This window comes from Danio rerio, chromosome 4, assembly GCF_049306965.1.
Source record: "Danio rerio strain Tuebingen ecotype United States chromosome 4, GRCz12tu, whole genome shotgun sequence".
Lineage (NCBI taxonomy): Eukaryota > Metazoa > Chordata > Actinopteri > Cypriniformes > Danionidae > Danio > Danio rerio.
Window position 1 is genome coordinate 59337490 of NC_133179.1, and position 14990 is coordinate 59352479.

Consider the following 14990-nt stretch of genomic DNA (forward strand, 5'->3'; position numbering starts at 1 on the left):
AGACCTCACTTTAATAATAAAACAAGCATTGCCTTCTGCTCCCATTTTGTTAAATCCGTTATTCCCTCCCTCTCTTATAAATTGAGCATCCCAATGATGGTCTAGGAAGGGAGATAACTGTGTTAAAGACCTGTTTAAAGATGGCATATTTATCTCATTTCAACAGTTAAGAACAGACATTGAGATTCCCCAGTCTAATTTTTTAGGTACCTTGAGGTCCGTAGTTTTGTTAAAAAAAGATTTCTCTCCTTCACTGAACCAACCATAAGCATGATGGATAGATGAATTGGTAAATATAAACCCATATCAAAGGGGTATGATGTCCACGTTATATGAAGAGATCCAAAGAACTGCCTCCCCTTCCCTAAATCATATAAAGCAAAAATGAGAAGACAAACAGGGATTTAAAATATCAGATACAGCCTGGCAATATGCCATAGAACTGGTACGCTCATCTTCTGTATGTATTAGACATGGTGTTTAAGGTGCTTTATAGGCTCCACATATCTGGGAACAAGCTGGCAAAAATTTATCCAGGGTCAGATTCATCTTGCTCCACATGTGGTTTGGAGCCAGCAGATCTGAGTCATATGTTCTAGGGATGCCCTAGATCAGTGGTTCTCAAACTTTTTTCACCAAGTACCACCTTACGACGCTATTTTTTTAACCAGTATTAAAAAATAGCGTCGTAGGCCTAATTAAGCAGCTACAGGTGTGCACAGTTTAAAAATGATGCAAATTAATTCCTATTATTAAGAATATGTATTATTGTCAATCACTTTAAACATTTTTAATAGTCTGAACATTAACTGTGCTTGCATATTTAAAAAAAAAAGTTTGAGTTAAAATGTGCTTTTAAAAGTTCATTAAAAATTACCTGTTCTTAAAAAGTAAAAAGAAAACTGCTGTACTTAAATCTCAAGTATTCATAGTAGCCTATTCATCAAAAGCTGGAGATGTTGCTTGGACCTTATGAATATAGGCTATATGTCATATTCCTACACTTTCAGACAAATCTTAAAATATATGTTAAATGTACATATGACAGGGTTCATACAGGCACAGCCTAATGAAAATCAAGGAATTTTAAGCACTTTTTCCAGCACCTAATTTTTTTTTCAAGACTGACATGTTATGTATTGAAGACCTGAAATGTATTCTCAGCAACCCATAAAACATTGCATACGAATAGATACAAATAAAAACCATTAATAATAATATGTATTAATCATATATTATTAATATAATAAACCTGCACTAAATGCTTGTGATATCTTTTTTGTACTCAAGTAAAAATACTATTACACTGCTAAAATAACACAAATTTTAGTAAATAATACTAATATTAGGTAAAAGTACAAAGTACTCTTTTAAAAAGTATTAGTTGGTTACTTTTGAAAAAAAAAATCAGATTTTCATTATGAAATCACTTTTTTTAAGTTTAAACCTGATTGAATGGTTTAATTGCTTAAATCCCAAAGCTACATGAATAGGAATTTGCACTAACAAAGGAAGTATGGTCGATTTTTCCTTTCATGACAATTAATATTTTTCAAAAGCACTGGTAAAACTACCACATAATCTTAAAGGCCATAGAGACACTTTTTGCCCATTTTTAAATGATATTTTCAAGCTTTGAAAGGTTAAATTAAAGTATATGGTAAAAAGATTTAAATTTAGCCTTTTATTTACATTTGTTACACTATTTTTCTTTACAATATGGCAAATTTATTTCTTAAATAGCTGTACATCACATGTAGATTTTATTTTACACTTGATCTTAATCTTAAATAGAAACTTTAAAAAAAAGACAAGTACACTGTCAGTAAAAAAATAAAACAAATGGCTTCATTTTACTTGAGGTATTTAAAATGTGACAACAATACATTTATCAAAGCAGTGCTTTAAGAGTCTTATTGTTAATTTTGATAAATAAACAAGTAACAACGGATTGCTTTGACCTGTAATGCTTTAAGACAGATCAGAATACAGCTAAATGTATAAATCACACAAATACCTCATCCAGAAACATTTCCAGCATAATTCTTTTGTCGTAAAGAAACAAAAAAAATTCCACCTTTGCTAAAAGTAAGTTTCACTTTACAACACAGCCAAATAAGAAGACCATTAGCATTGGCATCGATCATGCATCAATCTAATTCTAAATACTTGATAACTTTGAATACTTTTGACTAAATTTAGTCAAGGAGCAAAGATAAATAATGTCTACTTTAATAGTGGAGAGATCGCGATTATATTCAATCTGAGCACACAGGTCTTGCAGTTCATTTGAAAAAAGCATATTTAAGAGCTCGCATATCTGTTTTAGCGATTTGCGTACTTGACTGCGCTCTCGTGTTAAAATAAAGCACTCGCCACATTTGCAGAAATTAGTAATTGCGCAATACCTCCAATCCCGCGCTGCCATTCAGAATGTATTTAGAGGAGTGACAGGTCAGAGGCGAGTCGACTGGCTGTCGGAGAGCGAAACCGAAACGTGTATGTAGATCATCAAAAAGGCAGGAAATATGTCCGCGGTTTAATTACTCTGCTAGACATCTCTATAGTGAAAACATCCGAGAAGCATTATTCCAACAAAACATTTGTTTTTAAGTTGTTTTTTCTGTCTCTGCAACACAGAAAGCATTTGTCCCGCCCTTACGTTTCACGCAACTAGACAAGGTCGACTGTGATAGGCTACTTGTTATGTCAGTCAAATCACGCTTCAGAATCAATTCTTAAACTTCGGAAACTGATTTTCAGCAGCTTATGACACAATGCACTAAATAAACATTCTAAGAACAGCGTTGTGATCGTACGCTTCACAAAACAGCCACTGCTGATCACATCGATGTTATATTACGCATTAAAGGATTTAAAGGATTAAAAGTGTTAATTGTTTCTTTCATTATTCAGCGGTTCCTCCGCGTACCACTTGGAGGAAGCCCGCGTACCACTGAGAACCACTGCCCTAGATCATTGGTTTTCAAACTGGGGGCCGCCAGATGGCGCTAGTGGGGCCGCAAAAATTTTTAGATAAGCGGTAATCAATGGGCCCACATAGATGAATTTTGCATTCTGACAGTTAATAAATTTTTAATATAATTTGAGCTCAAAAGTACTGCAAAAATTAAGCTTTGTTTATGTCATTTCAATGCAGTTGACACTTTTGTGAAACAGGAAAAGAAGCACAGCGGCAATATTTCAGTTAAAATACATGATCAATAAGAACATTATCGGAGGCTGAAAGCACGTCCCTGTTTATGGCTTGCGTTTCTAAGTAAGCGATCAGCTGGGTGCTGCGGAGTGCGCGCCTCTTTGCGCAGGCTTCACTTATAGGGAACAAATATCATTTTAAAGACAGGGCACAACATTGCACATCGTCCACAGTGAGACAGGCTTTACACTTTGCATTGTGCAAATATAAGACGGTCCTCTTTGGCAAACAAACATATTAAAATTGTAAAGCAAAAAGTGCTGCAATAACAATGAATGGAGCTGTCATCACATTAGCGAGTGCTCAGAGTTTCACTCCTGTTACACTAATGACAGCTGGATGAGCTCTGCAGTGGACCTCTTACTCACATTGGTTCATAACTGGATGATTTAAAAAAAACTAAATTGTATACACCCTGAATAAAACCACTATAGCCTATAAAAATTATAATGCATCTGTTTGTGTTATGTTATAGAGCTAATTAATTATTACATATTAAAATGTATTAGTGCTCTGTATTTAATGGAGCTCAACATATCTGATCAAATTTTAATACTCTGGATATAAATGCATTTTTTTCAAGATGTTCCACTTTTTCCCATATTTATTTGTGTAACTAATTTAAATGTAATGTTCAGTATTATTATTAATAGAACAAACTGGTATGAACATTTTAAAGTCAGCAAAGCTTCTAAAATTATGCAAAGTAAAATGTATGGCTTTTTGAACTTGAATACCCAATTCTAGATCGCATTTAGGAAATTATTTTTTATAAGTTTAAGTCAGGATTGTCGACCTGAGTAAATTATGATGTGCACAAAAAAAAGAATAAAAATAAACAAAACACACTGAACCACTACAGCCTCCATTGTAGTATTGCTAGTTACAAAAGTACAGTTAACTATTAACAGGCTGATGATTGACAAAACTCTTTAAAACTTCAAAGCTTTAAATCTTTAGATACATTTAGACTCTCAGCTGTAAGGGTAAATACAGAAGAGTCTAGCTGTGCATAGGCAGAAAAAAAGCATAAAAATGGCATAAAAAACTGTGTAACGGTGATGACTCAAACACAAAATATGGCTTGATGGAATCCAGTGAGAGCAGACCACAATAAACACTGCGCATGAAGATTTGATCAATAGATTGAAGCACTGAAACCATGTCAACTCAACTAACATCTTACAAAAATTAATCCAGATAGTGAATAATATAAATTTATTGAATAATATATAATAATATAAATGTATTGAATAATACAATTTTTAAAAAATTAAGTACAGTTGTTAATTTGAGGGGGTGGCGTCATTTTTATTTTTTGGGGGTCCCCGAAAGAATTCGCCCTACACAAAGGGGCCCTCAGGTGAAAAAGTTTGAAAACCCCTGCCCCAGATTACATAGATTTTGGACCAATATTTTTAGATCATTTTCATTTAAATGTAATAAAAATATTAATCCTAATCCTTTGACCTCAATTTTTGGTATAGTGCCAGAAGAAATGTACCTGTCAGCTAATCATATAGAAATCCTTGGCTTTTCTTCTTAATTGGCCAGATGCCAGATTCTTCTCAGGAGCAAAAAAACAAACCCGCCATCAAACAAACATTAGATATTAGAAGTGTTATCACATCTTAAACTCGAGCACTTTAATTACACCATCTGAGGCTCTACAAAAAAGTTTTATGAGGTTTGGCAGCCTTTCCTATCCCACATTGAACGCTCAGGGGTTATTATATCCTAAGTGAGAGTTTATCCCTAATTTTTTTTATATATTTTGATTTATTTATTTAATTTATTTTTATTTTTCTTTATGGGGTGTGAGTATGTCTGTAGCTATGTACCATGTTAATTTGTTGTTCAATATGTGTGTTGTGGAAAAGTTGAAGACTGAATATAAAATATTTGAATAATAAGAATGTAAGCAGTACTAAATATTGTTTTTAGAACGAGTAATGATCCCATTAATCTAGTTACAGTATGTCCCTGTCGAAGGTCTGTGAATTAAAGCTCATTATTCATTAAAGAAGGACAAGCCATTCTCGTACATGACTTCTTTGTGTGACTTATTAGCAAAACTGGAATATTGCATAAAAAATATGTAAATAAATCAGCGTTTCTATCTAATGAATCAAGGATGTCCATTCACACTCATTTTCATCATCATATGATAGGCAATTAATCGAAAATCCAACTTCAATTTTAGCTTACTATGATTATAAAAATACATTAATCGAGATAAATGATTATTGCATCATATACCGCCCCCTTTCCAGTTGTACACATTTGTTGCTCTGCAAAGCTCAGTTCCACGTGAAAATGACTAAAAGCATGTGCTGTAATGTAACGTTTGCAGCATGAGATGAGCATCATTTATTGATGTACGTTCGAATCATTCATGTTTTAAAAAAGCACAAACGAGACCGCATGCTTCTGTGTGTGTACCCGCTTGGCCTCAAAGACGAGGAGAGCACACACATCTAACGCCATCTTAATTTGAGCGCTTTAATGGTCAAATACATGCACATTTGGGTCAGAGTGCTGTGTTTAGTGAATATTCATATTAACCCTAATTTGTGTAATAAACAAGTTGAGAATCAAAAGACACGTGAAGGAGAAACCATATCAGAGCCGCACTATTCTTAAAGTGACAGCGTGCGATATTCCTGCTGCCGCCTGAGAAAATCCCTCACTGCTCTTGACTGCAGGACTTTTGTAGCTGAAGTTTTTTTCTTACAGTGAAGATGCTTAAAGATTATTTCATATTTTTATTCTATTGTATTTATTTTCCTTTCCTCATTTACAAGGAGGAAAATAACTGCATATTTACAGTTAAAGTCAGAATTATTAGCCCTTCTCAATTATTAATGACCCTTTCCCCCCAATTTCTGTTTAATGGAAAGATTTATTTTCAACCCATTTTTAAGCATAATAGATTTAATAACTCATCTCTAATAACAGATTCCTTTATCTTTCCTATGATGACAGTACATTTTATTTTACTAGATATTTTTCAAGATACTAGCATTCAGCTTGGGGTGACATTCAAAGGCTTAATTAGGGTATTTAGGCAAGTCATTGTATAACAGTAGTTTCTTCTGCAGAAAATCAAAAATTTATATTGCTTAAGGAGGCTAATAATATTGACCTTAAAATAGGTTTCAAAATATTAAAAACTGCTTTTATTCTTGCTGAAATAAAACAAATAAGCCTTTCTCCAGAAGAAAAAATATTATAGAAAATACTGTGAAAAATACCTGAATTTGTTAAACATCATTTGGGAAATATTTTTATACAAAAAAAAAATAAAAATTGTACAGAAGGGTGAATAATTTTGACTGATAAATGTTTTGACAAATGTTTTATAAAAAAAATGAGCAATTTTCATCATTTCAGCTATAGGCAAATATATGATTCAGTTATACATAAGTTATATGACATTTATGAGGCATGTAACATGTTTCTGTGTTTTTGTTTTTTTGTTCTTGGTGATCTTTAATATAGCTACGCAAATATTTTCTAAAACGTCTAGCAATAATTTGCCTACAGCTTGTTAGGTAATTATGAACACAAAAATAATTATAATAATAAAAATAAAATGATCAAAATAAAAAGATAATAGAGCAGCATTTTGCAAAATATAATAGTGCTTTATATGCTTTATATCCTGCTATATGTGTTGTTTCATATTCATTTTTTATTTCACTTGCTGCATTCGTTATTTAATGTTTGAATAGTAAAACAAATAACAGCCATTGCTTAATTGGTTTCATTTTACCATCAAAATGTAGTATAGTTTATATAATTATCAACTTTTTATGAAAAAACGCAGTGTAATTTATTTGATTGTTAAAAATGAAATAATTTATGTGCTGTGTTTTTATTAGTGAAAGTGCCCGCTCACCTTTGACAAGGCCTGTCCAAAATTATATTTCTGCCACTATAATGCAAATGCACTATTATTGTTGTCTTATCATTGTTTATTTTTCTGTTATGTTCATAGATTTTAAATATTATTTATTTCCCTCCAATTATTTTCAATCATCACGTTACATTTTGGTAATTTTCCCTCCAAATAAAACTTAGCCAGAGCTGCGCAACATATAAATAAATAAGGGTGCACATGTACCTATATTTAGCATCCCTATTTGATAAAGCAGCATAACAGTGTTCAGTCACATGGTTGCTTTCGCTTTTCTGAAAAATAAATAAATAAATAGTTTCGGCTCTTATTTAACTTTAATTGAACAAAGGGAGCCGTTTACATTGCGTTACCAAGGCAACTACACATGCGCTTTGTGTAATGTTTTAAAGAGCTTTGTCGCAGCACAACAGTGGAAATGAAACCGCATCCGTGCTGTCTGGCACGGAATGGAACAGTTCTGTTTAAAGAACGATTCAGCACGATAGTGGAAAAGCGGCTTTTGAGAACCACTGTTCTATGAGAATACTGTAGGTCAAATATCGTCAGCTCATTTAAACTTTTTAAATTTATTTATTTTTGTTTATTTTATATAGTGCCAGTGCTCAAGGACGCTTTACAAACAGTAGGAGAACAAGAAAAGCAATAACCTTAAGAAGGTAGAGAAAATGGGAGACTAATAATACATTAAAATAATGACAAAAGACATGAGAACAAGTAACAAAAGAAACTCATTCCTGTCTTTCAATGAGTGCTTATGTGCATTTAGGAGAACTAGGCAGCACACTCAGGGCTGCAAGATGGATTTAATTTAGTATTCGTATTATTAAAATATTTCTGAATGAAAACAAACCTGTTTGTTCCTGTGGATCTTCCTGTTTGACTGTGAATGTCTCTTCAATCTTCACATCTTCACTCTCCTCTTTAATAAACGCCATCTTTATAACAGTGTGGAGATCAGTCACTTCAGCTCTGTGTTTGGACACTATATCCTGTTTAAAATTAATAAAACAATAAACAGAAACAAAATAACTTCTCTTCAACACTTGCTTCAATGGTTTCTTTATATGAGAGTAAAACAAAACGTTTCTTTAAAACACTTATTACACACTTTCCTGTTACTTTATTCAAACAATAGCCATCAGTTACTGAGAATAAAATAGTACTACGTTGTATAAAGGGTTAAAATAATATTTCCAATAGCAGGAACATAATATAGCATCGTATAAAAACACTTAAAACTTTAGAGTTTTAACTTTAAATCAGTTTATATCTGTAAACGTTTTCAAACAAACCTTTCTCCAGTGGAATCACAGCGACGAAGCGGCGCTGCCTGATGACGTCACGCGCCACGGCAAAATAAAAGTATTTTTTGTTTAACTTTTTTGCCACTATCTGTTGCAGTCATGACTTACTGATACATTTCTCCCATGATTTTCACTTTACACTATATCTGCTCTCTCTCACAAAAACCTTAAATCTAAATATTTTCTTAAGTTTTTAATCCACTTTATAATGATTTGTATGTCTACAACACATTACTTCCTATTAATATATGAGTCCAAATCTCATCCTCATAATTAAGACCTCTTCTTTTCTTTTTCTACAACTTCATATGCCTATGTAGAATTTCTTTTTTTCCACATGAATTGTTGTCTCTTATTATCTGTGTTCCACGTTTCCTGCCATTCTTTAGCAATATCTTCAGTAATATTTAATTTACCTTTACTTACAAAAGCATTAAAGGGGTAAGCCACATAAAAATCACAATTCTGTAATTTACTCATCCACTACTTTTTCCAAATCTGTTTGAGTTTCTTCTGCTGAATGCAAATAAAGAGAATACTGGGGCAAAAAACAGCCACTGTATGGTTCAACAGTTTGGACATGGCTGCTTTTTTCCACATTTTCTTGCACAAAATGTTCTTGGAACTTGATTACAATTTAACCACTAAAGTCACATGTCACATGTTTTGGCAATGTTTTTGGTTCCTTTTCTTGGATCTCTTGCTGTCTATGACAGATGAAGGAGCTTTCTAAAGTGTCTTCATTTGCGTTCTGAAGATGACCAAAAATCTCAGGGGATTGAAACAACAGGTAGAGGGACAATCGTTCTCGAGTGCCTATTGTACACTATAACACACGCCTTCCACCCCTGCTATTAAACAGCCACATCCCACTGTTTTTTAAAATTTATTTATTCATTTTAACAATAACAACAGGCCATTACAATAAATAGAAATACAAAAACTGATAGAAGGCCACATCACTGCTCCTCGTGTGATATTACTCATATATATTTATTAATTTCCTTTACAGCTTAGTCCCTTTATTAATCAGGGTTCACCATAGTGGAATGAACTGCCAACTTATCCAACACATGCTTTACGCAGCAGATGCCCTTCCAGCTGCAACCCATTACTGGGATACATGCATACACACTCATTCACATACACCATATGCATAGCGCATGCCTATGGACTTGGGGGAAACCAGAGCACCTGGAGGAAACTCATACGAACATGGGGAGAACACGCAAACAGAAATGCCAACTGACCCAGCTGAGGCTCGAACCAACAACCTTCTTGCTGTGAGGCGATCAGTGCTACCTACTGCACCACTGTGATGCCTCACATGTATAATTATTTGAGGTATTAAACTGGTATTAGTGAAGAACTTCGCTTACAAATGGTTGTTATATTTAAAATGTGTGAAAAAGCACCATTCAGATGTAGCGATTGTAATGATCTGGGCAATAAAGCATGTATTGTTATAGACTCTATGCTTATTTGTCTTAAGAGATGTAAGGCAGGTCCTGTTCATGTAATATGCGTTAGTCTATCAAGTTGGTATTGGCATGAACAGCTATACCTGTTAACAGGTTTCTGATGTAAAACGGTTCTATTCAGTTAAAGATCAGGCACCTATTACTAAAGATGACCGCACACAATGATGAGCCATTTATTTAAATGACTATGTGACGCAGATATTTAAAATTCATTGTTGCAAACAAGTTAAAGGAGTAAGTGCAGTTGTTGTTGTATGTGATGTTCACCACTGTAATTACACCATAGTGAAAAAAGAAGTCTGAGAAATGCTGTAATTGGTGTAGGTGGAGCAGGTTAATCACATTAAAAGTTCTACATTGTGTAGTTATGAAAGTGAACTCTTGTCATTGAATTATTCTGTATAAACTGCCTATACAATAATTTTACTAGTGATGTAATTATTTTCAAATTATAAATATTTAGATGCATCACAGTACGTGATCGCTTTACTGTGTTGAAAGGAAAAGGTTTTGTCACAGGGTATCGTATATATGCTTTTGTGAATGTCTGCATATTTGTTTGCATAAACACAAGTAATAAATATAGGGGAAAAACATCTTTAATACATATCAGGTGAATAAGAGGCTTTCGGGAAAGCTGAGCTGCTCACACATGTTCTGTTCAACGAAAAAATGAATGAAAGAAAACAAAATTGTCACAGAAACAAATTACGTTTTGATAGTTACAATTTATAAACATAAAGTGTTTACAGTCTTCCAGAAGCCAGTAATGAGCTGCATGTGCTTTAAGATAAATAAAGGACTCTAAACTCACATAAAGAACAAGTTCAGTAATAAATAAATGACTAAAACATTGCTAATAGTTAGCTCATGTCAATATATTGACTGAACTTAAAACAAATAAAACCTAAATGTGAAGTTTACAAATTGTTTCTTTTAACAAATGATAATATATTACAGTATAAAAGTATAAGACTTATATAACTATTATATAAGTGAATGTACACAGCAAATTTTAGATAGTAGATTTAACTACCTTGGAGTTAAAATTAACACTCCCTCAGAGTTTATATGGGAACCACTATAAGTGTTAAAAATAACACTTTTGAAAGTGTTAACATTGTCAACACCAAGAGAGTGTTAATTAGCAAACTCTTATTGTGTAAAATATCTGTTAAATTTCCGAAAAATACCAGCAGCTGTGGTTGCCAGAACCTTTTTGTGAAAAACATGGAAGTTTTTTATAACTGTATAAATTTACAAAAAATAACCATATTTCATGAACTAATACATTGTTCATTTTACAAAATCATAGCTTAGTGCAAAAAAATGTAAAGTCTTTAGATGCAATAACGTTTTCATGTGTGATTGCAATTAGCAAACAGATTTTGACGGTATTAGTAACTACACAGTTACCTTTAAACAAAAGAAGATGCAGCATAACATCAAATACTCTCAGTTCATCTTGGACTTGAACAGAGACACTATTATCCTCCACAATGGTGACACAAAAATCGTTTTGCTGTTTTTCATTCTTTTTTTTAGATTTTACGGAAAAATACCAGCAGCTGTGGTTGCCAGTAATCTGCTGTTTTTAACATTCATAAATTCAGTTTACAGAATATTTCTGTTAAAAGCACATTCAACAGTCTGTATTTTTTATCGATCTCACACTGCAAATTTTAGATTTGGTAGATTTAACTACCTTAGAGTTAAAATTAACACTCCCTCAGTGTTTATATGGGAACCACTATAAGTGTTAAAATAACATTTTTGAAAGTGTTAAAATTTTTAACACCCAGAGTGTTAATTAGCAAACTCTTATTGTGTAAAATATCTGTTAAATGTATGTCAAAATACTATCAGCAGTGGTTGCCAGTAATCTGCTGTTTTTTTAACATTTTACATTCGTAAATTCAGTTTACAGAATATTTCTGTTAAAAACAAATCCCATAGTCTGTATTTTTCATTCGAACACACGTAAGCCTTAAATTCCAGTGTCCTCACTACAGAGGGCTGAACACTCAGACAGTGATGAAGTTAATGAGACAATTAAGTGTCTAATTAAAGGAGGATTGAGAATTGTTGATGAACAACTGTTAACAAGCAGAATCACTGAAGGACAGAAAAACACAAGCCAAAACCAAAGATGAAATCAACTGAGAAAAAAAAACTCTAAATAAAATAATAATCAATAAAAAATAAAACAAATTACACAATAAAAAATGTTGTTTTTCAACATCTTTAAAAAAACTCATCAAATTAAACAACTCATCATGGAGCTTCACCTATTACCGACCTTTGACTTTATTTCTGTCATGCGAACAAAAGCTCTTAATGAAATTTCTGTTGTTCATTTGAAGTCACCATGATGGAGGACAGAGTCTGCTTTAGTCAGCCTCTTCAACTTCTCACTATAAAAGTCTTTTATTTTGGCTGCTATAGTTAGTGTTAATTACACTACTTATACATATAGCATGGAAAGCCGAAAGAAAATTAAAGTGTCAGTCTGAAGAGATTATTAATGATAACATAGCCATTCTTACCAGCTTGTTTTCTAATTCAGTATTGTATTAGTTATGTGTGAGAAATAAATAATATACATAAATGAAACCACTGAAGCTCCAATAATATAAAATAAAACCACTATTTACAATAAGAATGTTTGATCTATGGCAGAACTCAAAAACACACAGACATCAATAATTAGTCTTTGAATCTCAATGATGGTGACAAACAAAAAAATAAAAATCAAGTAAAAAAAACACTCTGCTGAAATATCACCTCCCAAAAACAACACAAAATAAAGGAAAAGAAAGAGATTGTAAGAACATGAAGCTGCATAATTTATTCATGCTGCAATGCATGCTGGGAGCTTTGTACTATGCTGGTACCCAGCATGCATTGCGGCATGAACTATGCAGCTTTTTTTTTTTTAGCAACCACGGTTGAGGTTCATATCCTGATTCTTGATGGCTGTGTGTCATAATGAGTAACCTGGAGCTTGAATGTTTAGTGCATGACACTCTAATTATTAATTGCATCCTAATTGTTTGTTGTATCTTCTATGAAGAGCAGCAGAATGCCAGTAGTATTGTCCCATGCAGTTTTAATACAACTATATATGCATATTTTCATGATTCAACTTATTATACACCTGAAATTATGTCTATTAAAATTAAGCATAAACAGTATAGTTTCTCTTGACCTTTCTTGCTATAGCTGATGAGTTTTAGAAACACAGCTATAACAGTCAGAGAAACATTAGGATATAAGTGTAAAGCTTCAAGAGCTCAAATAAGCAGCCTCTGATCTCTATGATGGTGAGGTCAAAGAAAATATTTTTAATAAAAAAAATCTAAACCTCTTTTCATTGTCAAATATTCTTACAGAAATGAAGTCAAACTGTAATCAGTGAAGCTGCTTATGCTGTTATTTAATGGAGTTGTTTAATCCTCTGTTTTAATTCAGTTGGTTTGGTGTGAGGCTGTGTCTGTAGTTTTATTTCTTCCTTCAATTTCTTATTCCTTCAGTGATTGTGCTTGTTAACAGCAGGTGTTCAACAGCAGCTGTCTGAATTCACTTATTTGTGGTCATTCCCTCTGTCTAGTGGACTAAACTAATTGACTAATTTAAGGGTCAGGTGAATGAGGGTGTGGCGAGATTTCAGACACTCTGATTAGTTTCTCAAATACAAGGGTTTTCTACAAAGGTAGATACGTGTTACTCTGTGTGACAAGGAGGCAAATCAGCTTCTAACGCCGAGAGGGTTATTTTACCTTTATCTAACTCTAGAATTTTAACACTTTACTCTGAATTACCACAACACTTGAAATTTAACACCAATGAATGTGCTGTGTATACACTTACTTAGCTTCAGATTTTCTTTAACTCTTTGTAGAGAGGGAATAAAAGTTTGTTTAAGTATTACATGAGCATATTTCATTTTACGGTGAGTTGGTAATCAATCTGTGTTGCTGTGTTTTTTTTGTTTTTTTTTTACAAAAATGACGAGGCACCCGATACTGCCTTTGGATTTCTCCGTTAGGGTTCGTTTCCACTGACTGGTACAGTACGGTATGGTTTACCTTTATCAGGCTTGCGTTTCTACTACCAAGGGTAGCCTTTTGGAGGGCGTGGTGTATGACAAAGTTTCAGTCACATAATTTTCGCTAGAGAAAATGTCTACAGTAAAGCTGTACAGGTCATTCACAAATCATATGAGAAGCCCTTTTCACAAAACAGAGGCTTCATACACAAATACTTCTGTATAAATGTTTATTACTAACTTTTCTATGAACATGAATTGATTATAACTGCAGATCAATGACAGTGACGTCTGTAATTATATTAAATTAATAAATGCAACATATATGAACACATACAGCCCCTTACAGTCTCCGATATGTTACCAACTACAGAAGAACTACACACAGCATACATTTAGTGCTTATTTAGGTTCAAAACGCCACAAAATATAGCCTACCCAGCCGGCATTTCAACGGTGATTCAACGTTGAATCAACGTCAGGTCTATGGTTGGATCAACGTTGGATTACCTTTCGATTTTGCAAATTGGATCAACGTTTATATAGTGACGTTGTTTCACCGTCGGACCACCACCGGTGATTCACCGTTAAAATCACAACGTTGTTTCACCCTTACCTTCTTCATGGGTGAATTGTGGTCGTTTTGTAGACGTTGAATGAAGGTTGAATTACCTTTCGATTTTGCAAATTGGATCAACGTTGATACCGTGACGTTGTTTCACCGTCATACATTTCAACGCTAGTTAAATAGAAATTACATACAACGCAAAGTCCATAAATATAGCAAACAAATTTTTACTAATTAAAAATACACGACACAAATACACAACTTAGCCTGTGTATCAATTTATTTAATACACACCTCATTATTTCATTTATTCTAAATATACAGCAACATTTACAGCATACATAGTTCATTAAAACCATGCAGGTTACTATACATGCTGTACACTCAAATACAGAAAAAGGCATACAATTAAATAGTCACTTTTTAATTAGGTTTCATGAATTAAAGTTA

General features: G+C 33.1%; 2 protein-coding genes across 4 annotated transcripts in view; both read right to left on the reverse strand.

Moving 5' to 3' along the window:
- LOC137491106 (uncharacterized) overlaps positions 1–14990 on the reverse strand; it is a 1257671-nt gene that overhangs the window by 380442 nt on the left and 862239 nt on the right. The window lies entirely within an intron of this gene.
- znf1113 (zinc finger protein 1113) overlaps positions 1–14990 on the reverse strand; it is a 57993-nt gene that overhangs the window by 16689 nt on the left and 26314 nt on the right. The window contains exons 1-2 of one of the 2 annotated variants that reach the window (NM_001328022.1): positions 8432–8489; positions 7990–8128 (exon numbers count right to left, since the gene is read on the reverse strand). In NM_001328022.1, the coding sequence (NP_001314951.1) occupies positions 7990–8074 (85 nt within the window). In that variant the 5' untranslated portion in view covers positions 8075–8128; positions 8432–8489. Of the gene's footprint in view, positions 1–7989; positions 8129–8431; positions 8490–14990 lie in introns of those variants that run through there. The other variant, XM_073945488.1, reaches the window with a different exon arrangement.